At 37.7% G+C, this 27,896-nt stretch overlaps 1 protein-coding gene across 1 annotated transcript; it reads left to right on the plus strand.

Moving 5' to 3' along the window:
* The first annotated feature begins 125 nt into the window (after positions 1-125).
* hecw2a (HECT, C2 and WW domain containing E3 ubiquitin protein ligase 2a) lies at positions 126-27,863 on the plus strand. The gene is made up of 30 exons (XM_051906818.1): positions 126-633; positions 4,958-5,730; positions 7,899-8,006; positions 8,225-8,319; positions 9,182-9,251; positions 9,375-9,544; positions 9,718-9,860; positions 10,560-10,660; positions 10,752-11,515; positions 12,761-13,088; positions 13,203-13,301; positions 13,495-13,645; positions 15,555-15,658; positions 15,802-15,926; positions 16,908-17,093; positions 17,383-17,517; positions 18,250-18,334; positions 18,420-18,516; positions 18,676-18,759; positions 20,735-20,823; positions 21,115-21,235; positions 21,920-22,033; positions 22,327-22,479; positions 22,565-22,663; positions 22,840-22,969; positions 23,964-24,110; positions 24,210-24,324; positions 24,446-24,531; positions 25,310-25,422; positions 25,531-27,863. The coding sequence occupies exons 2-30, from the start codon at positions 5,424-5,426 to the stop codon at positions 25,640-25,642; spliced, it is 4,431 nt and encodes a 1,476-aa protein (XP_051762778.1). The 5' UTR covers positions 126-633; positions 4,958-5,423; the 3' UTR covers positions 25,643-27,863.
* Positions 27,864-27,896: the final 33 nt, after the last annotated feature.

The raw sequence follows: 27,896 nt of genomic DNA on the forward strand, positions 1-27,896 counted from the left end.
ATATGAACAATTTTATTCTTTTACATCTGCATTATTCTTTAAAACAACTGCATTAGAGGTCTGGATTGATCAGTCCGTACAAATGTAATCTGAATTCGTTTGTTATTTCTCCCATGTAGAGCTCCTGTGTCTGCAGGACAGATGTATTCCCCAGCAGTCGCCACCCCACCACTCTCACACTGCCTCCAGCTCTGACTGGAGCGCCTTATAACTGCTTTATTACCACCGCTGCATGCGCTGCGGGGAATGACATGAAGACGGACCGAGCCGGGTGGTCACGTCCACAGGGAAACCGAACGCCGTTTTCTGCTATAGCCTAATTACACCAGTCGTTGAGATCAGATATTCAGGAGCCTAAGATCAGATAGATCGGGCTGTTATCCATGATGTTATAGCTCATCTGTCAACCTGTGCAGAAGGGAACTGTCCCCTCAGTCGTGATTTCTGGTTCGGGTAAGCGACAAAATCTCGCTTCATTTGGATGAAGAGGCCCTGAATGGATCGACGCCTCGCTGCCAAGGCGAATCTGAGGAAATAGCGATAAAATAGTAGGTCTGTTATTAACGCACGTTATTCGCCTTTGCGCCGCGGCTTAAGTTGGCGTTTCCATGGACACATCACATTGATGCGCAGGTACGCGGTTACACAATATATGGTGTTTTGATGCATGTTGTAGGCTATGCAACCGATATTTTAACAGAAAATGTGTTTTATGATTCAGCAATTTTATATAATAACAAAAAGGTGCACTGACTCGGAGGTTTAGAAATACGTTAAAGCAGCATTGCTGATAATCTGCAGATCGTGATGTGTGAATACATGACGAAGGGAATTCCCTGTGTTATCCGATATGCTGTCGTGAGAAGAGCCGTTACGGCTCTGTGGAACTCGTGTGCGCGCTGGGCTTCACCTGCAGATTTAACCAAAAAATAAATAAAAAAAATCACCTTCACGTGATGATTCTGGTTGATCGCACAGAAGCTCCAACTCATATGACGTAATACACACTTCTGCTGAGTAATAAAAACATATTACACATTATTTATTTCATTTATTTAGGCTATTACACTTTTTTTCGACAGCATAGCTAGAGCAATCTTTAAATAAATACAACGATAAATAAACAGAGATTGGTGAAATGATATTGGATGGACGATTCAGCTGCTAAAGAGACTGAATAACATGTTTAAGACACTCCTCTTGCACTGAGGATAGTGCAAGAAGAGTGTCTTAAACATGTTATTTTTGCATACAATTAAACGACATAGGCTACGCTTCAATTAGATTTTTAGTAACATTAAAAATGTATATAGCAAGTTAGTTAGTGTGTGTCTTTAATACCAATAAACCCTTTTTAAAAAAAGTCGCGTTCGCGTGAGGAGGTAACTATAGCAACAGAACGCTAATCTAGATTTTTCTTTTGAGATCAGTAGGCTGTATCAGGCGGTACTGTCCGACAATGAACAATAAAGTAGGCTACTTTTATTATTTTTCCCGTTATTATGGACTTGCAACAAGCCATCTATATTCTATAGGCCTATTAAAAATATATTTTTAAAAACGTATCTCAAATAATTGGCATATACTAAATGTGCTGGAGTAGGCTACTTGTACAAGAATATGTGTAAAAAAAAATACCTATAGATATCCTATAAAAAAGTCAGCCATCTGAAAGTTGCTGCATAGCCTAATTTGCTCGCTGATTTTGATATCCTTGTTACTGATGCTGCAGTACTCCCCCAGTCACTCTATATTCACAATGCTGCATCACATTTTCAGATGTGAGGGAAAGCAGGGGTTGACAGAGTGAATGTTTGACTGTATTTGACCATTATCTGTGACATAAGAAAGAGCCCTTCATTGCCTTTCATTCTCTGCAACCAGCTGCAAGAGACCAAAAAATCCTTAGTAGTAATAATATATTTTTGTAGGTATTTCTTAAAAATGGGTACTTATCCTTAGAAGAAAACATTTATCCATCTTTCAAGAGTAAACTGAGACTTCAGTGGTGAGCCTTAAAGTAGCAAACTTCTGTTCAGTAATGAAATGTATCTTCAAAGCTGGCAAAATGTAAGGCAAGGTCTGTTAGTGTGCAGTTGCATGCTTGTGTGTGTGTCTGTTGCTCTGAATTGTAATATAGAGAGTGGAACAGAACCAACCGCTCCTGTGCCATACTCTGTGCCAGCTCCCCAAGGTGCCCGTTATGTCAAGAAGCAAAGACTGCAGTAACCTCCGCTAGTGCACAGAGGGGTTCCTGTAGTGATAGCAAACACTGCATTTATGCATAGGTGAACAGATCTCATTTACTATTTAATGGACTGTAAGATCAGGTGTCATCCGCATGCAAACACTGCAGAAACTCTCTGTGCTGACATCACCTCCGGGAACGCGCTCATACACACATGCACGCTCGCTCAGGCATTTTTCAGACATGCAATACATTGTCATTCTGCAGTGTAAGGCTTCTAATTCAAAATGTTGCAAGCGGATACTTTGTGAATTCTCTTTAATGTTCAATTAGGATTGGTGAATAAATACATTATTAAAAGTTTACATTAGATGTTAGTGAGTGGAGTTTGAATGTTGTTTGCATAACCAGCAGAAAATATATTATTTAGTTTCTACAATGGATACATTATAATGCACAAGAAATATTCTCCTTTCATCGATTGTATTAGTATTTTTAGTAACACTATTTAGAAATCTGGAAAAGTTTTATGACATTAATTTTCCCAATTGCCCATGTCAGTGATTCATGGGGTATAAGTAAAAAGTGATGGTGATAGCTGAGAAGGAAGATAGCTGAGCTGGAGTGTGTAGAGAAATGACATACACTAATCCTCCCACTGGTACTATTTTTACCTGAGGTGCCTTTGGAACTAAAGACCTGTCAAATGATCCTAAGAGAGTGTATTTGTGGGGCACATTTTAATAAAACAGAGGGAATTAAAAACCACATGGTGTCTAGACACAGCCAAAAACTATTTTTTACTTACCTCAAGTGATAAACTTCTTTGTTCTTGTTCTCACAGAGCAAACAGAAAACAGGCCTTACAATCATTGTAGTCTGATTAATAAGCAAATGATTCTTAGGAACCAATTCATAAATGTAGTGACTTTAAAACATACAGCCAATCAGGGGTGCGTTTCCCAAAAGCATAGCCAACTATGGTCATTATCAACATAGTTCAACGATTTGGTGTTTCCCAAAACCATAGTTTCAACAAACATTCGCAAACTTGTTGGAACTACAGCTTGCGACCTGTGGTTAGAAGCATAGTTTAAAGGTGCTATATGCAATTTCTCAAATTCGTTGTTGTTGAACTCTGTTGATATTTGAAATCAACCCAAACAAACCCACCCCTCTCTTCATTGCTCCAAAACTCACACTCCAATACTAACCACCCTGCTCCGAGTCAGTCTCAAACCCTGGTCTGATTGCTTCTGGCATGCGAGGCGAATGCACTACCAATGACGCTAAACACCTCGTTCTCTAGCGGTCGTCAGTGTGCAGTAATTTAACTGCAAAACTATCACTATCTGGCCACTCTTACACACGCAATGTGAGTGGATGTCTGTTTATGCACTGACGCGCAACAAAATGCTTCACGAAAAATAAAGCGAGGATGATGAACCAACGACAAGGAAGCACAAAAAATGAACGTACAGTACACAAAAGTAAATGCAAACAAGAGTTTGTTGTTAATCGCCAACAGCACAGCAGCTCTAGACAATCAAAACCCAGTGTTACTCACATGATAAGGAATCAAAGCAGCCTCCACATCTGTTTTCAGGCCTTCCTGTTCTTGGGCAAAATAAGCAAGCTACCATTCAGTACATTCTATATCTTTCATTCTATTTAAATATATAGACATTTTAATCTATATATGTCAACAATCTGCACCGTGTTTGAGGACTGTGCATGTGCATAAAATGTACAAGGGAACTCCGGAGTACAATGTATGAGGAAACCCGCGATGAATCAAACATCAAATAAAGCAAAATTACATGAAACAAAAACAGTGAAGTAGTCATTAGGTGCCATGTTTGTTACAGCAGCATCTCAGAGGTTTCAAATAGATTAATTATTAGAAGTTGTTACTCCTCCACCTGCTAGTGACGTAATTAATGGCTGTCCTATATTGTTGAACCAACCAATGTGGTTCAAACAACATGAGGTGCGACCATGTTACTACGGTTTATTTGTGTTTATTATTTGGTTAGTTTCTCCATTAATGCATCGTACTAGTAGTTAATAAGCGAGTTACATTGTTGTACGTAGAACGCACCTCAGTGCACTGCAAAGAAACAGTACAGTTCAATTAATGGACAATTGACTCTTATGAACTGGTTCTTTTGACAAACTGTTGAATTCAATTGTTACTGGAATAAAGCTGTAAAAAAATACAATATAAATTTTAGATGAAAAACTTAAACTTAATTATTTAAAGAAAAATAGAAATGTTTATTGGCTAATAAAAAAAAGATGAAGTACAAACTGAAATAAAAATAAACTAATTAAAGCTAATTAAAAAATTTGGTTGTAAAATTTAAATTACAAAATTACAAAAAAAAAAAAAAAACTAAAATGAAAACTGAAAATTATATAAACTATATAAATTATACAAAAAGTATATAAATAATACAAAAAATAACACTGGAATGAACTCACTGAATTGGCCAGAGTCGTTAGAAAACATCTGACTCACTTCCTGAACTGAAAGTTATCTACTTTCAGTGATTAAAATGTCTATCTCAAAATGAAGCAAGTTATGTGTACTTAAGGCTCACGAAACTTACATCTGTGGTATTAATGATTGTACATATGAAATTGTGTAGTACTGTAAATACTTTCTCTTTACTGACCTTTCTCCTTCTTTGTTCCTTTCTCTATCTCTTTGTCATTTTCCTTACCATTTCCCATTATTTTTCCCTATTCCTCACACTTATTTCTTAGGTTCTAAAAACTCTAAAATTAGTTTCATCTTCTTCATTGTGTGTTTATAGACAGATGGTATTGATGATAAACTATTAGGAGCCGAAGAGGATTGTGTTTGCTAGCTGGAACCCATTGGCCAATCAATGGAAATAACTGAGCTCTTTTAGATTCATTAAAGTTTAATTAAGTACCTTATTCTCAAATCTTTAAGGTCAATAGCCATTATCATAGCCAAGTGCTCTAACAGAGGACAGGCCAAAAGAGTTCCTATCTGGTCCTTCACCTATATGTCCAGACAATTACAGTTCAGTCCAGGTCCGATCCAGGATTCAGGTCAGGGTTCTCGATCATTCCGGCCTTTTCCTCAAACCCCCATTCAAACCCATCCAGTCCGTAGACGTGCTTCCACACAGTTGCCACCATTCGCCCCTCTCTCGCCACAGCAGTTCTCCCGTCCAGGCCCCGCTCCAACCCGGCGTCAGGCATGGCGCCTCAGGGGCGGGATCACCTGGCCACACGGGAGTCTGCAGGTCGTAGACGGAGCCCAAATGTGCGGCACACACTCAGCCCAGACAATCTTCGGAGCTTAGCCGAGCGTGGTGGGGCCGAGCAGGCTGGAGTTGGACTCCTCAGAGCCAACAGTGATACAGACCTGGTCAGTTCTCAAGGGCGATCCTCACTCACAGCTTCTACTTTAGAGTTCACGATGTGCCGGGGCCAGAACTTGGTCATCTCATGGGATATCAAGGAAGAGGTGGATGCCACAGACTGGATTGGCCTGTACCACATAGGTAAGACTTGATGTTATTGTTTTTTTGTTGTTGTTTGTTTTATTTATTTATAGAGCACAATTAAAACAACACAAGGTTGACCAATGTGCTGTACAATAGTAACTAGTAAAAAGGAGACCAACAGCACAGAAGGAAAAAGAGTAATAAATAAATAAATAAGCAAGTAAAACAAACATCATAGCAAAGAACGAGACCCACTTTGTTTACTCAATGTGTTGAGCCAAAGGCTAACTCTAGTAAATACAATTTCAGATTTCTTTTAAAAGAACCCAATGTAGGTAAAAGTCTAAGATATAAAGGCAAGCTATTCCAGTGCTTTGCGGCCACCACTGAAAATGCCCGGTCACCACTTATTTTTAATCTAGTTCTAGGGACATCTAGAATCATTTGGTCTGAAGACCTTAGATTCCTTTGAGGTTTGTGTAAATGCAAAAGATCAATTAAATAATAGGGGGCCAGATTGTGTAAGACTTTATATACTAAGATAAGTAATTTAAAATCGACCCTGTAGTGGATTGGAGATAGGTGTTATATGCTGGTGTTTACAAACACCAATCAGCACTCTAGCAGCAGCATTCTGCACCAACCTCAAGCGAGTTAACAGCGATTGGCTCACACCCGCATACAAAGAATTACAGTAGTCCAATCTTACAGAAATAAATGCATGAATAAGCTTTTCAAGATTGCTAGGTAACAGAAATGGTTTTACCTTAGCTAGTAATCTTAAATGAAAGAAACAAGACTTAACCACTGAGTTGATCTGTTTATCAAATTTTCATTGAACTGAACCCCAAGATTCTTAACTACCGATTTACAAAAAGGAGCCAAGTTCCCCAAATCAGAGAGGACTTGAGTTTCCGAACCAAATTACCTCAGTCTTACTTTCGTTTAAAAATTTTAAAAAATTGCGTACATCCATAGTTTAACTTCATGCAGACAATTTAGTAGAGATGTAATTGTCCTCTTGTCCTGTTTCCATAAAGGTAGATACACCTGAGTATCGTCAGCAAAACAATGAAAAGAAACTCCATGCCTTTTAAAAATAGAACCAAAGGGCAGCATGTACAGTAAGAACAAAATTGGACCAAGAATTGAGCCCTGGGGAATACCACAATTCAATGGAGCAGATTTTGAAGAAGATTGACTGATATTAACTGAAAAGGACCTATTAGAAAGAACCACTCAAGAGCCGTGCCTCGAATGCCCACAAGTCTTTTCTAAATGAGTAATAAGAATATCGTGATCAATAGTAGTATTGTGGCTATAGCATCTAAATTACAGTTTTTCTAGGTTCTGCTGATATGATCTAGTCTGTCTTATGCAATACATTTGTTCTAACTTACACAAATAAAAACATGTGCAACTAAATAATAATTTTTTTAATTACTTTGAAAAAAAAAAAAAAAAAATATATATATATATATATATATATATATATATATATAAAATGAAACTTTAGTTTAGCATCCTGTTAATCAAATGCATTTCTTTTTTTTATATTAACAGACTCATTTATTTAAAACAACTAAGTGAGGACTCATCCAAAGTTTAAAAATTGCTCACAAATATACCTATAGACTACAACAGAGAGACACATTATAGTACAAATAGAATTTAAATTAAAAGCAGCAGGACTCTACCAGACATGCTGTTAGACATGTTTACTAGATGATGGCAGACAGACAGATCCATTCACCCTCTGTGCCCTTCAGTCCTCATCCTTAAACACTTAGATCACAATTCTCACTGTCATGTAAAAATATGAGACCGGAGCAAAGCGATACATCTGGGCACAAAGCCACAAACCATTGACTTGAAGGCCAGCAAAACTTCTTTACCTGCACAAGGGTCTTATCTCTAGGGGGCTCTACGTTTCAACGACTAAGCAGACATTCAGTAATGGCCTCAACATAATCCGCCCCACATTTATTCATTAGTAGATGACTATGCAATGTAATTTACAGAGACGCTATAGATTCTTTATCAGTAAATTTGTCATCATTATGGGGCACTGTTCTGCTAATTGGGTTTATTTTACCTCATGTGCCACCCATTTGCCACCCAAAAATATTTAAGAATGCGGCATGTCCAGAACGGATTCTGTAAACTGTTAGAAACATATGCGCACATACAAATACAGCAAAAAGTATGCAATGTGCTTTTTTCAGATGAGACCTGTCCATCAAACATGTGGGACTGCAAGAACCGTGGGGTTAATGGTACACAGTGTGGGCAGATTGTCTGGAGGCTGGAGGCAGGGCCGTACTTCCTTGAAGGTAAGTGACACAACTTGATGTTACTTGCTATTGTAACGGCATGTGCTTGTTTTACATTCTTGGCACTCAGGATTCATTGTGAAACACAGGACATGTTACAAATTCCTAATGTTATAAATATGTAATGTAATTTTCTTTTTGTTATAAAATATAATGCTGACTCTACAAATATGCTGGACAGATTTATATGCTGGCACTCTTCTGGTTATCTCTTCTAGCTGAGACAAGGATCTGTTTTAAATACTACCATGGAGTCAGTGGTGCGCTGAGAGCCACAACACCCTGCATCACAGTCAAGAACCCCAGAGCCTCGGTCAGTGTGTGTGTGTGTGTGCATTGTGGGATAATGTATCCAACATTTTTAAAAAGTTTTTTTTCCCCTGTCTACTCCATGTATATAGAAAATCTGCATTACACAATGCAATATACACATGACGTGAACCCTTTCACACTAAAGACGATAACTATAGCAATCATGATATAATTCTAAAAATCATTCTAAATATAAAAGAACAGTCCACACCACAACTATAAAGATAATGGCACAGAGAAACAGTTTCGTCGGAATCACTTTCAAAACAAGTTTTTGCAATGAGATTTCTTTCAAAAATATGCCGACCCCAAACTTTTATAGTTTATTTGGTAGTTTGTTATTTCAAACATATATGTCACATTTTTTCACTGTATTTTATTCAAAAACATTACCGTATTTATACTGTCTTTACTGGCTTACAATTTCTGTGCAATATTAAAACATGTTTACCAGCAGATGATTATGTTGTTGTCTTGTTCACTACAGGCCAGACAGTAAAGGTTACACAGTACAGTGCTAAATGGCTATTTGACCGCAGCATCACATCTACTGTATATGTTTGGAGGTCGGATATTTCTTAGCTCCCATAAGTGCAGGCCATTTATCATGTCGTTGGATGGATGTAGGGAACTCAGTCATATACATATGGGAGCTCTCTCCTGCTCCTGGACACCTACCTTCCTGTAATGTTCCAACTCTATTAAAACACTCTTGAGCCAGATAGTCTGGATACAAGATGACTACAGTGAGAAATTATGAATGCTAAACTATTAAGATACTTGTTATTACTTATTATTTATCATTGTAAGTCCACAGAAGAAGGGTAGGTGTATGTAGCCTCTCATATCTATGTATCTTCTAGGTCGATGGTCAAGGTGAAGGACAACAAGCTTCAGAAAGCAGTCGAAAACTGGTCAGCTTTACCTTATCAGGTATGTAAGAGACAAACAGGAATGATCCATTGATGATTTATACTCTTCAAATAAAGGTCAATGACTTATGATAATATCCTACTGTGCTGTTTTTATTACTAATTAGACTATTGTTTGTTTTAGATATCCGGGCAGTGGGGCTGAAGAAGGGGATGTTTTTTAACCCAGACCCATATTTGAAGATGAGCATTCATCCAGGCAAGAGAAGTTGCTTTCCGACCTTTTCCCATCATGGCCAAGAGAGACGATCCGGCATTACAACTAACACTACTAATCCTGTGTGGCATGGAGAGGTGACACACACACACACATACACACACACACATATACAGTACATAATAAAAAACAAACCCTCTAATGCAGGCTGTAAAAAAACTGACACATTCACAGTCAAAAAAACATCTATTGAAACAGTTCACACCAAGATGAGTTTGTTTTCCAATTCTCTCTTTGTTTTTCCATGTAGAAACACACTTTTGTGGCTCTTATGACAGACGTCTTAGTGATTGAGATTAAAGACAAGTTTGCTAAAAGTCGCCCAATTATTAAGCGCTTCCTGGGTCAGCTGAACATTCCGGTGCAGATGCTGCTGGAGAGACATGCGTCAGGGTGAGTGTCATGGCAATGTCTCATCTGATCGTCACCGCACCACAATGTGTGATTTATGAAAACAAACACGTTCCTGATTCTTCTTTTCTGATTGATCTCTTTAATAGAACATAAACACTGATATTAGTCACAATATAATTGATCAGTAATACACTACCGTTCGAGACTTTGGGGTTAGTAAGATTTAAAAAAAAAAAAAGAAATTATTACTTTTATTCAGCAAGGATGCATTAAATTGATCAATGGTGACAGTAAAGCTGTTAATAATGTTACAAAAGATTTATTTTTCAAATAAATAATGTTCTTGAAAAATAAAAATATTATGGTTTCCACAAAAATATTAACTAGCACAACTGTTTTCAACGTTGATAATGAAAAGAAATGTTCCTTGAGCACCAAATCAGCATATTAGAATGATTTCTGAAGGATCATGTGACACTGAAGACTGGAGTAATGATGCTTTGACATCACAGGAATAAATTATATTAATATACAAAACAGCTATTTTAAATTGTAATAATATCTCATTACTTTCATTATATATTTCATACTGCTTTTATTACTGTTTTTAATGTACTTTTGATCAAATAAATGCAGCCTTGGTAAACATTTTTTCAAAAACAATAAAAATCTTGCTATCCCCAAACTTTTGAATGGTTGTGTATGTGTGTCAATACATATATATTTATATGGCTACAGGAACCAATCACTGAGCTTCTCTCTATGTCGTCGTTTGCCCACTGATCATGTGAGCGGTCAAATGCACTTTAAAGTGGATATCACATCTATGGGCCAAGATGGTAAGATCACATACAAACACATTTGATCTGGCTCAGCTTATAGCTACTAATTTCAAATGGTTTTGAAATAACTTGTATTCACCTCTCATAGATGTTTCCACTGAGACGATTTTAGGGGCAGCAGCCCTCAATGGAGCTCCTGGAACCCCTTCAGATGATGAAGAGCTGCCCCGTCCTCTCCCTGTCCCATCAGCAGGCCCTTCACCCACCGGCTCCCTGGGTTCTCACAGAAATGGGGAAGGTAGCAGCATACCCTCCCCGGACACCGAGATGTATGGGGCCACCCTGGATGATGAGGGCCCTTCTTCTCCAGACCTGCTCCAGGGTTCTTTCAGTGAGCAGCTTGATGCTATTGATGCCCCTAAGGGCCCGGGAGATAGGCCTCTTGGGGCAGCTTCTCCAAAACTGCGATCCAGCTTTCCCACATACACACGCCTCAGCGCTATGCTGCACATCGACTCTGATGAAGATGAAGAGAGGTCCGCTGCTACGGAGGCCACGCTGCCAACATTTAATGGTGTTTCAAGGACTCAACAAACCCCCCCAAAACCACCAATTACAGAACCTGCGTTTAAAACATCTGTAGAGGAACCTCCAGAAAAGGCTGGACTGGAGTTGGAAACAGAGACTCTGAATATAGGAACAGAGGTGCCTCCTGAGCCAGAGGTCATGCCGAGTTCAGTCGCCCCTGAGGTGGAAACCGCCAGCCTGATGGAGAGGCAAGAGCAAGAGGAGGAGGAAGTGGAGGCAGAGGAGGAAGAAGAAGGACTGGCACCCAGTGAGGAGCTGGCAACCGAAGTTGATATTTCTTCAATGGCATCTGACTGCTGCCCAGGCCCTACATCTGCTTCTCAGGTCAGTTGAAGATTTACTGAAAGGAAAATTCTCAGTTCAAGTGGGTCAATAGCTATGTTTCCATCTACCTATTTTTATGCACATTTTGGGATATCGCATAAAAAAACGCTGAATGGAAACGGGATAATAAATTCTAAAAATGTGCATAAAATACATGCGCTCAATTGACTAGGATATTTTTTTTATCTGATAAGAAAACATGCGCATAAACTATGATGGAAACACATTTAACGAATAAATTCCTTGATGCGCATCAAAAAAGTCATGTGAACTGTCTTACTTGACTGTGTTCCCAGCAGATATCCACCTCCGAAACCAAGATAATGTGAGCACTTGTATTATGTTTCTTGCTCTGAGCCGCAAGTAATTTATTATAGGCTATACGAAAATTATTATAATATTTGTTCTCTTCGACTCACTGGATGGACACGCTACTTTATTCACAAATGTTTTATGCGAAATTCCAATTTTGCGCCGAAGTTAAATTCACAACTTTGGATGGAAACATGGCTAATGACATACAGTATAAGAGTGTCCACAATCAGGGTTGCCAGGTTTTCACAACAAAACCCACCCAATTGCTACTCAAAACTAGCCCAAAACTAGCCCAATCGCGTTTCATGGGGGGTTGCGTTCTGGGGGGGTAAAATACACGTTTTTGGAGTTGTTCCTTTGGTAAAAGTTGCATACCAGGGGCTAAATATCATGTTATTTGTGGTCGCTTCAACCCGCAGACATGAAAAACAACCCACGGCAACAGTGTAAAAGTAGCCCAATTCCGTGGGAAAACCGTGGACTTGGCAACACTGTCCACAATCTTTTAAAAGTGTCCAGATCTTTTACAAATCTAGTTTAAAACAGTGTTGTAATTGTTAAAACTATTAAAATATTCATTAAAAAATAAAATATAAGTAAATAAAATATGAAATATAAATAGATTAAATATAAAATTACTAAAACTGAAATAAAAATCATTTAAATTTCAGTGCTCAGTGTAAATGAGTACACTCCATTTGAAACGATATGTATTGTGAAAAGCGCTATACAAATAAATGTGAATTGAATTGAATTGAAAAGTAACATTTTAAACAATATCTCAATAAACGCAAAAACAATTTCCAAAATGTTGACGACTAAGTTTAATATAACATCTGTTTAACTTATAACATGTCAGGTACATGTTTGAATGCTAATAAAAGCAGAGAGAAGTGAAGGTAATATTTGTCTATGAATTGATCTTTATAGGAGGCAGAACAGGGGGCAGAGGCAGCCATTGACCCAGGGGGAGAAGATCTTTCAGATGATCCACCCACAACTTATGAGGTTGCTGAGACTGCTGAAGAAACCCATCCAACTAATGAGCAAGAGAGGGACGCTCCAAAACCAGAACCATCAGCCATTGAGGAGGAGGAATGTGAAGATGTGACTGAGGACACAATGTCCAGAAGGTGGAGCCTGGAGGCAACAGCAGGTGTGTCACAGGAGGACGAGGAAGAGGAGGAGTTAATGCCATCAGGTGATGGAGAATCTGTGGATTCTGAGACCTTCGTTACCGAGACAGAATCTGAATCAGGTATTCACAGAATCATTGAGCTGGCCTTCGCTTGACAATTTATTTTTATATGGAAAATAAATCGAACATGAGTTCGGAAATACATCCTGATTCTGTATGTAAAATGTTGTGCAGGTGTCCCTCAGATAAACGGAGATCAGCGTGTTAATTCTCTGCCATCTGTAAGACAAGATGTCCACAGATACCAGCGTGTGGACGAGCCCTTACCTCCCAGTGAGTGTGTGTATGTGTTTCTGTCTGTCCGCATGTGCTTTTCTGTTGTTTATGTGTCTGTACTAGATAATTTGCTTATGTATATTTGTGTGTAAAGACAATTTAGCCAAATTATGTCATTCAGGCTTGATGACTCAATTAGGCACCATCACTCCCTACTCTCCATTCTCATTTCGCACCTTTCTTTTTTCAGACTGGGAGGCTCGTATAGACAGTCATGGCCGTATCTTCTTTGTTGATCATGTGAACCGCACCACCACGTGGCAGAGACCCACTGGCCCACCTGCCCCACAGGGTCTGACCCGCTCCAGCTCCATACTGCAGATGGAACAACTCAACCGCAGGTTAGAGCTCATGAATATATATTTATCTGACACACCTACTCCAGGTCTTGCAGTCTCTACTAATGAGCTGATGAGTAGAATCAGCTGTGTTAGATGAAATGTGCAGTGCTGGGAGTCCTCCAGGACAGGTTTGGGAACCATTGGTTTAGAGCATAAGAAATAAATGAAAACATTTTTTTTTTTTTTTAATTATATTTTATTCATATGTTATGCTATGTCCTCTGTAGTGGACACCAGGACTAAGTTGTTTAAAAAATAAAATGACATGACATGTATAGGCAAAAACAATGGGATTTTTTTTATTTTTTTATTCACCAATCAATTTTTAGGCTTCAGGATTTTTTTTTAACCAAACTTTGTTTAAAGATGATTCTCAACTATGTTATGAAAGATATAATGATATTAATTGATATACCATTTTACTTTATGCAATATGTGGGTAAAAGAGCCATACATGGGTTTTCCCATTCAATACAATGCATCTATACACTATATATAAATTTGCATATTAATGTGTTCTTGGGGCAACATGTAATGAAAAAAGAAGTGTAATAATGGGAGTAATAATTGGCAACATTTTCATAATAATATCTAATAATTAATAGGAATATTGATATATAATTTATTTCGCTATTCACCTGTGTCTCCTAAAATGCCTGATAAACATGATTTAAGTCCTGGTGTCTTCTACAGTGGACATGTATGAAATCAATGTTCTGTTTTGTAACAGGAAGTAATATTTTGATTAGAAACCCCATAACATTTTCCTGAGATGCTGATTTATGACAAACAATTTGAAAATTAGTCAGATGTAAATGATAATTATAAAAAAATATTATTTTCCTTAAGAGTGCTAAATTTGATCATTCAGTCATTTTTAAAGACCAAGGAGAAGTTGTTGTCCTGGTGAAACCTCCAAACATTTGGTATCTCTGAAAAGCCCTGAATCTTCTCTTTACAGGACATCCAGACTTAAAACTGTGACGTATGGTGTCAGAGAAAATCACTAAAATATAATGTCCACTACAGAGGACAAAAGTCTATTCCTGGGTCTCAGGAGGTTAACTAGGGGTCTAACAATACCCCTACCCCACGAAATATATCACGTCACTATATATCGCAATACAAAAATGCAACAATATGTATCGTGGATAGTGACAATATGTATTGTGTGTAGTTCACCCAAAATGAAAATTTCTGTGTGAAAAAAAATTCAAGTTTACAGAGTTTTAGTGGAAGTGCTACATTAAACTACTATATATAATGTTGAATATAATGTATAATAATGCCAAATCATCAGGACCCACAAATTTATGTTACCAGTAAAAAGTAAAAATCTTGTCACTGACAGAGTGCAAGCATATTCGTCTAATATAATTATGTATTTTCAGCTTCAGAATCATGAATATTTTCATTCTTGTGTCAACATTGTCCTGTGCATTGGGTTGCCAGCACCAAGTCCAAGCCTATTCATTTCCACCCCCAATGTAATACCAAATTTAGTGTTTTAATCAACAGTTCATTTTTTGTTAACCTTTTACCATATGTCTTGGAGTATCGCAATAATATCGTATCGTGAGTTCAGTATCGTGATATGTATCGAATCGTGACATGAGGGTATCGTTACACCCCTAGTAATAACATAGTAAAATATGGTAACATTCAAAACTTTGAAAGTTTTGCACATGCACTCATTAATGAGAAGTTACTGATCAGATATAATATAGTTTTATCTGAAGTATATTGTAAATTATGACTGTTTTATAAGCTCACATTCCACTGGGTCAAAACTGACCCGGGAACATGAAAGGTGTATACAGTTGTTGTTGTTTTTTTGTTTTGTTTTTTAATGCAGCAGGAGGGTTAATGCATTACTGAATGCATGATTGCTGTATTTTCTCTCTGGCAGGTATCAGAGTATCCGTAGGACAATGACCAGTGAAAGGTCTGAGGAACAGAGAGTGGATGTTCCTCCTCCTGAAGAAACAGACCTGCTGTCCCACTCCATCTCTGGTAAGCTGTCAAACAAAGTGAGAGCTACAGATGATAGTGAGTGAATGAATGTTATGCTGAGATGAATGTAAGATGACTGAGGCTGGGTAGAATGAGAGGTTTTTGTTCAGTCTGTGCTTGTTGATGTGTCTGTTCTCATGTAGAATACCGGCGGGACGGCTTTATGGGTCAAGCCAGCTCACGTTCTCGTCTGGCTTTGCTGCTTCAGTCTCCTGGTGCAAAGTTCCTCTCCAGTCCAGACTTCTTCTCTGTTCTGCATTCTAATCCTGTGAGCTAAAGCACACAGAGACACAGATATCAGTGCTTACATGCACACCTGAAACTAAGTAATTGATAATGTATAGCCGGGCATTATTACAAAACTATGGAGCCCTGTATATTGCATGTGGGGGAAAAACATGAGATTGTGGTCACAAATTGAGAGTTTGGTCCCATTGACTTATTAATTTGTTCTCTCATTTTAGGTAAATTGTGGCCACAATTTAACTAAATTAAAAGGAGGAATGAATTAGTAATTATATTTAACTAAAACGATTTAATTAATTAATAAAACATGGGACAAAGTCAACAAAACAAGTCATGGGAGCGAATTCTTTTTGGGCACAATATGTGTTTTCTCTTTCCTGTGTCAAATGACAAGTGCAATACCTTAAAGCTTTATTAAGTAATGACCAACAGACTGGACATTATCCAGCTTATTACATGGCTATTTACCAAATAAATACATAGACATGAAATATTGTTTTTGAATTGAAATTATCTTAATTATCTTGCTAAAAGCTTGTGCTAAGCAAAATAGTCTATTAGACTTAATAGACTAATATTAATATTAATATTAATATTAATTTATATTATTATTATTATGTAATCCATGTAACAGTTTTTTTGGGACTAGTTAGCTATATTTAGCTACATTATAAAATGTCTTCCGTTATTTTAAGTTCTGTCTCATCCAGGTCTTTATGTCTCTTAATTTTTCTGAGCAATGTTTTCATTTTATTGCTTTAAATGGGGACTCTTGAGCTTCTAGACATCTAGCAAAGGTTTTATACTCATTATTTATATTCAAACACTGAAGTCCTCTCAGGTCATTTTTACTGTATTCAGTAGCTAAGTGTTTTGAGTTGCAAAATGTCACCAATTTGCTATTCTAACTTGCTCAAATATCCAATCAAAATTAAGTATTCAGAGAGGCATGCAATCATTTTGACACGTTTCCTTGATTTGATCTCATTTATTTCCCTTTCAGAGTGCCTATCGCATGTTCACAAGTAACACGTGTCTGAAGCACATGATCAGTAAAGTTCGAAGGGACGCACAACACTTTGAGCGGTACCAACACAACCGGGACCTCGTAAACTTCCTCAATCTGTTCTCCAACAAGCAGCTGGAGCTGCCACGGGGCTGGGAGATGAAACATGACCACACTGGGAAGGTGTGTGTTTTCTTCTTCTGGAACTGTGCACTTGTTCAGTCTTAGGGGCCTTAGACCTGCATGAGAGTAGTCTGATAGGACAAACTGTACAGACAGACACTGAATCTGAGTTAGTATGTTCATGTAGAGCCTAGGCCCATCTGGGTTGTCTTGTTGATGCCTAATTAGTTTTTCTCACAGGAAACAATGAACAGATGCTTGTCTTATTTATTCTTAAGGGCCCATCAGTGCTGTATGTTTCATGGACAGTTCTTTGCTCAAACCCTGTTTATGTGTTTATGCATCACAGGCCTTCTTCGTGGATCATAACTGTCGTGCCACAACGTTTATTGACCCACGGCTGCCCTTACAGAACTCCCGGTCCAGCGGCCTGCTGGTTCACCGACAGCACCTGTCCCGCCAGCGCAGCCACAGTGCAGGAGAGGTGAGAACTGTAGTTTCAAGTTTCAGCAATACTAACCACATACACTTCCATTCAAAAGTCTGGGATCAGTACGATTTTTTAAAATAAATGAATACTATTGATACAAAAATGACTAAAAATAAATGCTGTTCTTTTGAAATGTCTATTCATCAAAGAATCCTGAAAAAAAAAGGTTTCCACAAAAATATTAAGCAGCAAAACTGTTTTCAACATTGATAATAATAAGGAATGTTTCTTGAGCATCAAATCAGCATATTAGAATTATTTCTGAAGGATAATGTGACTGAAGACTTGAGTAATGATGCTGAAAATTCAGCTTTGCCATCACAGGATTTTTTTTTTTTTTTTTTACGTATTAAAATAGAAAACAGTTTTTTATATTGTAAAAATATTTAGCAGTATTAAAACTGTTTTACTGTATTTTTGATCAAATAAATACAGACTTGGTGAGCATAATAGACATCTTTCAAAATCATTCCCGACCCCGACTTTTGAACGGTAGTGTAGAGTAAAATAAAGTGATAAAGAAAAGGGTTTTGTCATTTTGTCAGTTGCGTGGTTTCTATTTCTATCCCTTCATACTGGATATCTCTGCCCACAGTGAAATCTCATTGCTCCTGCACGTGTTTTTAATGTGCTGTCTATTGTTTGCTTACATGTAATAAACTCAAATGGGGCACTTTCAGTAGGAAAATACACCATGAAAATGTGAAACCTCCTCTGATGTTTCAGGTAGCAGATGACTCTCGCTCTCCGAGTCCTCCTGTCCAGGGCCGTTCATCAAGAAGCAGTCAGTACCAGGACTTGGTGCCTGTGGGTGAGTGTCTCACGTTTACACAGTGTGCGCACACTGACATATCATCACATGTATTCAGACACATTACACATCTGTGTTTTTACAGCTTATAATGAGAAGATTGTCGCCTTTCTGCGACAACCCAACATTTTTGAGATTCTGCAAGAGAGACAGCCAGAGCTCGTGAGAAACCACTCCCTTAGGTACATATTTCTGCAGTTTTATGTTTCATCCACAGATGCCGACAGAGAGCCCTGAATTTCGTACTGCGCCTGAGAAATTGTGCTGTAGTTATTTATAATTTTCATGCTATAATAGCTGAATTCTAAAAGTTTTTTATATGTTTTTTATGGTTGTTTCAGAGAGAAGGTTCAATTCATCCGCAATGAGGGGCCAGCCGGGTTGACCCGTCTGTCTAGTGATGCAGACCTGGTTATGTTGCTCAGGTTAGTGTGTGCACCTTTTGCAACATATTTAATTACAGCGTGTACCTGCCTGTTTCCCTTTGCCTGAGATATGCATGCATTAGTTGAGTGTGTATGTACAGTACACTACCATTCAAAAAACATTTTTAAAGAAGGTAATACTTTTATTCAACAAAGATGCATTAAATTGATCAAAAGTGACAGTAGAGACATTTACAATGTTACAATTGTTTTCAACATCGATAAGAAGTGTTTCTTGAGCACCAAATCAGCATATTAGAATGATTTCTGAAGGATCATGTGACACTGAAGACTGGAATAATGACTGCTGAAATTTCAGCTTTGTCATCACAGGAATGTATTCAAATGGAAAACAGGGGTTTTAAAGTGTAATAATATTTTTGTTTTTACTGTATTTTTGATCAAATAAATGTTTCGTTGGTGAGCCTTGATTTCAAAAATATTAAACATATCTTGTAGACCCCAAACATTTAAATGGTAGTGTATATGTAAAAAAAAAAAAAAGCAATGTAGGGGAGAGTGGGGTAAGATGAGCCAGTGGGTAAGTTGATCCACCCACTTTATCTTGGCAACCATACACTTTTATTGTCATGTGACCATATATTTTGGAACCACCCATCATTTCTGCTAGACTGTGAAAAGGAGAAGCACATGGGAGGAGTGGAAAGCACCCATTTACTTTAAACACTGTTTTTGGCTTGTCAAAGTAAAATTTTAGCATAACAGATTTAATGGCTTTTACATCAAAGCAAATTTGTCCAGGTCTAAAAATATTTATGATCCATATTGGTGATTTAGCAATGTAATTATACAATATATTTATGCATATTAGCCTGAATTTGGGTAGCTAGCTAGTTTTGTCCAAAATGGCAGCTATGAGGCAAAGTGAACAAAATGATGTGGGGTAAATTGAGCCAGCGTTTTAACTTACCCCACCATAAGGCACTGTAGTTAAAAGGTTAGTTCACCCAAAAATGAAAATTAGCCCATAATTTACTTCCCCTCAAGCCATCCTAAGTGTATATGACTTTCTTCTTTCAGCCAAACACAATCGGAGTTATATTAAAAAATATCCTGGCTCTTCCCAGCTTTTTAATGGGAGTGAATAGAAATTGAAATGAGATTTTGAAGCCCAAAAAGTGCATCCATCCATCATAAAAGTAATCCATACGACTCCAGGGGTTTAATAAAGGCCTTCTGAAGCGAAGCGATACATTTTTGTAAGAAAAATACATCTATAGCCTATTTATAACTGGCTTCCGTGCATGAGTCTAGTTCCGGTCAAAGAAAGAATTCTAGCATGATGTATTGACGAACACGGAAGCGTAGAGGATAGAGCTAAACAAAACACCGGTCACGAATTAGAAGTCTAAAATGAGAATTTTGTAAGAGAAATGTCTGAGGAGCTTGAGTTTGTTGCCCAGCCCTATTTGTTTGAACCGCGAGAGGCGCCTACTCTCACCTAAACTTACGCTATGCCTACCTCCTACGTCATACGCCGGAACTCGACTCTCTCGAAAGAAATATGATTATTTGTAAAAGGAAATTTGAATATTAATTAGTTTTTAAAAGAAGTAAATTATCTTCACAATTTCACATGGGTTTGATTCAGATTCAGTTAGATGGTAAGTTTACACCCAGATGGTGCAACTTACCCACTGACTTGGATCAACTTACCCCTAACCTGGGGTAAATTGAGCCACAGGAACACATTTTTTTATAAGAAGCCATATTTTTAGAACGCTTTGTCATAGATGTACTCTGATCATTTAAAATGATAGGAAACTTCCTGAAATTACTTTAGATACATTCATCGTACCTTTGCCTCATTTTCCCTTATCTTGAAGGCCACATAAGTAAAAAAACGGCTCATCTTACCTTACTCTCCCCCTACATATTTTATGATGGCCTGACTTTGTACACCTAGCTCAGGTTAGAATACACATACCTGTTACCTGGCCCTCTCTCCTTGCAGCCTGTTTGAAGAGGAAGTGATGTCGTATGTGCCGCCCAATGCCTTACTGCTCTCCAGCTACTGTCATGCCTCCCCACAGAGCTCCCCTGGTGAGAGGTCACATGACCCGGTCTCACATCTAAACAGATAATTTCCCGTTTCCCCCCTTTTTCCTGCCTTGTGTCCTCCATTACAAGACTAAATAAGGAGCTAATGAAAGTGGAAGACCCTGTGGACTAATTTGTATGTTTACCTGATCATGCATGTTTAAAACAGTTATTCTGATTATAATATATGCTTTTAAATGTTAGAAGAGTCTTGCATTGTGGATACTAGATTTTCCAGGGTAGGTTTCATCTCAGTTTTCATTCCAAGTTATTCACATCTTCTCTTGCTCACAGGAACTCCGCGGGCCAATGCTCGAGCCCCTGCACCCTACAAGCGTGATTTTGAGGCCAAACTAAGAAACTTCTACCGCAAAATGGAGACCAAGGGCTACGGGCAGGGGCCGGGAAAAGTGAAGTGAGTTCTATCTTCAAAAAAATTTGAGGAAGTAGAGATAATTCTCTATTATTCTCTCTTCTATTCAACAAGCAGCTAATGTTCACTGCTTATTATATCCCTATTCTTGTGTGTGCAGTTCAGTGGTTGGTTGAAAGAATTGAAATCCTGTCTAAATGAGTCTACCCAGCTAACAGGGAACATTCTCAGAACTTTGGATAACGTTCTGGCAAGTTCTCTCAAAGTTATGAACAAACATTCCACCAGTAACAGAATGTTCTTTCAAAGTTATCTGATATTTAATAATGTTCTAAAAACATCAGCACAAAAACATTATTTATCATTCTTGGAACGTTTATTTGAGATGATGTTTCAGAAAACGTTCAAAAATAACCTTTTTATAACCAATAATGGAAATGTTAGCAAAACATTCTTAGAAGATATTTTTGTTAGCTGGGTAATATTTAAAATAAATAAAATAAATTGATAATTGTCCATTTTTAAACTGGAGTTTTGCAGACATTAAATACTTGGTTGCTTCTAAAACTTGAATTTGTTCTAAATCTTTAGACACAACAATACAATGCGTCACAATGTCAAGGCAACCTGTCAGCACTAATACAAAATATGGAGCCACTTTTGTTATGATCATATTCATCTTCTCTAGATTCTTTGTGTCCTGATATGGTTTCCATCACTTTCTAGGTTAATAATTAGAAGAGATCACCTACTGGAGGATGCTTTCAACCAGATCATGTGTTATTCCCGCAAAGACCTCCAGAGGAGCAGGCTTTACGTCAGCTTTGTTGGAGAAGAAGGGTTGGTATACAGCACATATTTTCTATCAAAGTGAAATATATTGCTAATTATTTTGACCTGTATGTTATTGAGATCATGTGAAATCTCATTGCAGATGACAAAGCTGACTCTTATAACTGTCACTTTAATTTAAATGAAGATGCCACTTTAGTTCTTTCATTTTACATTTTGTAATTTAAACCACATTACTGTATTATTACATATATGTGTGCATTGATTTGAAATGGTTAGTGCATTATATATATATATATATATATATATATATATATGTCTTATATATGTCTTGTTTTCAGATTGGACTATAGTGGTCCATCCAGAGAATTCTTCTTCCTGGTTTCCCGAGAGCTGTTCAACCCATACTATGGACTATTTGAATACTCAGCTAATGACACTTACACTGTGCAGATCAGCCCCATGTCAGCCTTTGTGGACAACCATCATGAGTGGTAATCGGCAGATGGATGGATGCATGGATGGATGGATGGATGGATTTCACAATCAATCTCCAAAGACTAATGTTGTGTTTCTTAGGTTCCGGTTCAGCGGACGCATTCTGGGTCTTGCTCTAATTCATCAGTACCTGTTGGATGCATTCTTCACCCGACCCTTTTACAAAGGACTTCTTCGCATGTGAGTCTTCACGTTGAGCACTGAGAGATGATTCATATTTGCTACATATAAAGCAGCTACTGAAAACTGTATCACAGCTTTCTCTTTTTCTTGACTGAACTACTCCAGACTTTTGATTGAAATTCCAGTTGTTGTATGATTCTGTCACATAATATGTAATGTATTTCTCTTTGTAGCCCATGTGATTTGAGTGATCTAGAGTTTTTGGATGAGGAGTTCCATCAGAGTCTGCAGTGGATGAAAGACAATGACATTGAGAATATGCTGGACCTCACCTTTACTGTCAATGAGGAAGTGTTTGGACAGGTCCGAATGGATTGTTTGTTTGTGTGTGTGGTTTAGTTAAACTCAACATTTTTTTGGTCCCCATGAGGAAAACAGCTTATAAATCATACTAAGTGATGTTTTTTGAAAATGTAAAAATGCAGTTTGATTAATATTAATTATTATTAATGATAGTATTTTTGCACTTTTATTTATATATTTTCAGTTTTTATTTTAATTTTAGTTTTAGTAATTTTATGTGCTATTGTCATTTTTTTATATTTCTATTTAGAAATCTTTTTTAAGCTTTTTTATTTTTTATTTCAGTTTACAACTCAGTAATACAACTTTTTTTTCCATTTCAGTTTGTCACTACGGAGCCCCGGACATGACGTGCAGGGAAAAAAAATTGGCTAAATCGTGCGCACGATTTATTAATTCGTTCCCTCGATTTACTAAAACGTGCGCACGATTTATATTTCGTTCCCTCGATTTACTAAAGCGTGCGCACGATTTACTATTTCGTTCCCTCGATTTATAAATCATGCGCATGATTTATAAATCGAGGGAACGAAATAGTAAATCGTGCGCACAATTTAGTAAATCGAGGAAACGAATTAGTAAATCGTGCGCACGATTTAATTTTTTTTCTTGCATGTCATGTGCGGGGCTCCGTACTACGGCAACATTTCTAAAGGCAATTATTTCTAATAACAACACTGGTCTTCAAACTTTTTTAATATTTGTTAGTGGTGTTTGCTAAGGCAAGCATTGTTGTTATTAGTGCTCGTTATATTTCCTAAAAATATCTAGGCATCTGATCATCATAAACAAATGAGAGTGGGTTATTTGGATAAGCAAACGTCCTAGCAACAGCTCAGAACACCTTAGCAACATCCTAGCAATCACCCAAACCATGCTAGCAACACCCTTGCAACCAGAAATGTAAATCGGAAATGTAAAATCTATTTTGGTTAGTCACATTCACTGTAAAGTTATATAAACTAAGAGTGAACTGGAGAATTCTTTATGTCAGATTACAGAGCGTGAGCTAAAGCCGGGTGGGTCTGGCATTGCTGTGTCAGACAAGAACAAGAAAGAGTACATTGAACGCATGGTGAAGTGGAGGATTGAGAGGGGTGTAGCCCAGCAGACCGAGAGTCTTGTGCGAGGATTTTATGAGGTATGATGTCGTCTGAATCTGTGAATAATGACTAACTAATATTTGTGAATAAATAACTAATATTTAACTCCATTGATCTGAGACCATGTGATTGTGCAGGTGGTGGACGTCCGACTCGTCTCAGTGTTTGATGCCAGAGAGCTGGAGCTGGTCATTGCTGGAACAGCGGAAATTGATTTATCCGACTGGAGAAGCAATACAGAATACAGAGGAGGTATTTTTTATTGAAACAGATTTAGGTGTTGTTTCACACCAGTCAAGAATATCATAGGATGTGTAAAAATGTTAAAGCAGGATATCATAATGTGACTTTTTTCTCATCTCTGCCTTTGAAGGTTATCATGACAGCCACATAGTGATTCGATGGTTCTGGGCAGCAGTGGAGCGTTTCAATAATGAACAGAGACTGCGACTCCTTCAGGTACACTCAGATCTCACAAACACAGGTCAGATACACTACCATTCAAAAGTTTGGTGTCAGTAACTTTTTTATAAGAAATTATATATATATATATATATATATATATTTTTTTTTTTTTTTTTTTTTTTAAGTATTTTTATAAGAAATTAATACTTTTATTCAGCAAGGATGCATTAAATCGATCAAAAGTGACTAAAAAAACTGAGCTTTTGAACTGGTTCAAAAGAATTATTGATTAAAACATTAATCATGGTTTTCACATCAATTTTAAGCAGCACAACTGATTTCAACATTGATAATAATAAGAAATGTTACTTAAGCATCAAATCAGCATATTAGAATGATTTCTAAAGGATCATGTGACACTGAAGACTGGAGTAATAATGTTGAAATTCAGCTTTACCATCACAGGAATATATTACATTTTGAAATCTATTAAAATAGAAAACAGTTATTTTGAATTGAAATAATATATCACAATATTACTGTTTTTACTATGCTTTTCATTAAATAAATGCAGCCCTGGTGAGCAGGAGACTTCTTAACTCAAAGTTAATGTAGCTCAAAGAGTAGAGCATGTCACTAGTAACAGCAAAGTTGTGGGTTTGAATCCCAGGGAATGCATGAACTAATACAGTTTTCACTTAGTGAGCTCATATAATGTAAAACAAAACCTCTAAAATTTTCATTCTTATCTGAGTTCCCATTCAAACCAAAGCTCTTCTCCAGGTAGATCAGTGAAATTAGCCAAGTCAAAATGTGCTCTGTTTTCCTCCAGTTTGTTACAGGCACGTCCAGCATTCCCTATGAGGGCTTTGCTTCTCTGCGGGGCAGCAACGGCCCACGTCGTTTCTGTGTGGAGAAATGGGGCAAAGTGACTTCCCTCCCAAGGTATTTCTGAGCTTTTTTTATGTTTAGTGCCTCACACAAAGATCTTACTGTGACCCCACACCTATGATCAAACAGCTAATGCCATGTTGTCTTTTTATGTTTGTGTAGGGCTCACACCTGCTTTAACCGCCTGGATCTCCCTCCCTACCCCTCCTTCTCCATGCTCTACGAGAAGATGCTCACTGCTGTGGAGGAGACCAGCACCTTTGGTCTGGAATGAGCTCCCATCACAGCATAAGTGCTACTGATTTTTCCCCAGTTCCTAACAACCTGGCTTTATTTTCATCCCTCACTCTTCACTACGATCATGGTCACTGGACATAATCTTTTCGTCAAAGTCTACGGAACTGGAATATATGCCATCAAATGACTCATTGGGCATGTGCCAACTCCTGCTCTATAGAGTATGAACTCGAAGCCCAAAGTATACTTCAGCTGTCCGCATTCTGCGACGGTCAGCGCACTGTCCGTGTGATGTAATTGTTGTCATCAGGAGGGTCCGCGGACGGTGCGCACGTGCGAGTGACTTGAGCACTTGAAAACAAAATCCACCAAACGCGTCTTTCCGCACTCACGGCCAAAGGAGTATACTTTGAAAGGCTCGCGCACCCACCTGTGTGCGAGACAGAGAGGAATGTGGAAAATGAAGTATACCCGGGCCTTTACACATTGACAGAAATCAGAGCTGGAATCTTGGTTATCTGGTTTTGGCCTTCGGATTTGTTTAGACCAGTACATTTTGATCTGGGTTTTAGGTCTTTGCCTTTTGTTCTTGACTGAGCTGCTTTTTAAAAAAAAGTCAAAACTATATCTATATGGTTTAAAGGGACAAAGCTGTGATGATTTTTGCTGCATGTCTTTCTCATGGAAAGATAATGTCAGTTAAAAAGGACTTTCAGAGGTTTCACTTAAGGTTTGCGCTCTTGGTTTTGAGGGGTCTAAAAGACATTGATCTTGGCTGCAGTTCTCATTCTTTTTTCCATCTTTCAAGAGAACGAACCCATTAAAACACAAAACAGCATGCACACTCTCTTATAGAGATCCTTACACCAAATGTAGTGGTTGTAGAATAGCAACCTGAACATCCTAGGTTCAAACCCTGAAAAGGATGACCTATGAACTAGAGAGTTCCTCTATCACCTCTTGTGCCCTTGAGCAAGACATTTCATCACCAGACTGTTCCAGGGGACTGTAAATGTAGTAATTCACATTGGTCACTGATTAACTAACAAACACCAACACTCAGTACTTTATAACACACACCCATTTTTTAAATCCACCTCTCAACCTTTTATGCAACCCACAAATGTTACTAAAAAAAACAAAAAAAAACAACAACTATGAATGTATAAACACTGATCACCATGTGCAATGTGTGCAACAGATATTTGTGTATCAGGAATGGTAGATTTGTTCTTAGAGTTAATCATAAGGAGACCTATTGTTCTAAACTGTGGTGACAGACACAAACAGTGGCCTTGAAATCATCTTTATTAAAATGTATAGTTGGGTATAGTTAATATGATGGTAATGTGTGCAGTCCACTGAAGTAATTTAAAACCAGGACTGCAGTGGTTAAAACCAGTAAAAACAGATTAACGAGATTCTTCTGCTATGGCAAAATAAAAGTGGAAGAAAAAAACAACAACATGTTTTAGCATGCGTAGGGAGCAGCAAGCCAAACTGTAACACCCTTGCACAAGTGGTATGAAGTGTTTTGAAAATATGACATAATAATGGAACAATCTCAGTGCAGGAATTTCCATTTAATGTATCCACAGATCGAAGCTAAAATAATGGATGAAAAGTTCCTCATTTTTGGGTGACAAGTTGCACCCCTCGTTTACAGACATGTAGTTTCCGTCTGTGGTCCCTCCACAAACCCTCACACATGCACTCAGCAATACATGGAAATCACGCATTCACACCACACACATGCTGATCTGACCAAAGCTCAGATCCTAGGATATGGATTTGTCTTAAAACAGCTCCTTTCTCTATGTAATTGACCTTTGGATAAAATACTGCATGCAGGGTCAAAGAAGCAGTACCTGAGTTTGACCCTTAGATGGCGTTGTGTCATAGCTTGATATTGCATGCTGGAATTAGTGAAACAACAAATCCAGATTATCTTAATTTGCATGAGAAGTTGCTGTTAATAAGGGGTGGGATGGGATTGGGGACAGAAATAAATAAATAAATGAAAAAAGAAAATGTCACTTCCATACTTTTCATACATCATCTGCGCTGTTATTTAAACGTTGTGGGTCACTGATCATGTAAGATGATGCTGATGAAAGAGCCATCACTTGAAAACAGTTGGTGAAAATGTGAACCTGCATGCCTTCCATTATGATGTGTCCATTTTTGTATATAACTGTAATATATGTATGTCAGTCTTGTCCTGTGTTTAAATTATATTTTGCACTGAATGCACCAGATATTTGAGTGCCAGTCTGGTCTCTTTTGTGTTT

Source organism: Ctenopharyngodon idella, chromosome 9 (genome assembly GCF_019924925.1).
Source record: "Ctenopharyngodon idella isolate HZGC_01 chromosome 9, HZGC01, whole genome shotgun sequence".
Taxonomy (NCBI): domain Eukaryota; kingdom Metazoa; phylum Chordata; class Actinopteri; order Cypriniformes; family Xenocyprididae; genus Ctenopharyngodon; species Ctenopharyngodon idella.

Bases quoted from the DNA above. Each gene is read 5' to 3' on its own strand.
- hecw2a (XM_051906818.1), top strand. From the start codon at position 5,424: ATGGCGCCTCAGGGGCGGGATCACCTGGCCACACGGGAGTCTGCAGGT. The intron at 13,302-13,494 runs GTGAGTGTGTGT...TTCTTTTTTCAG, and splicing joins GGACGAGCCCTTACCTCCCA to ACTGGGAGGCTCGTATAGAC. The intron at 20,824-21,114 runs GTGAGAGGTCAC...TCTTGCTCACAG, and splicing joins CTCCCCACAGAGCTCCCCTG to GAACTCCGCGGGCCAATGCT.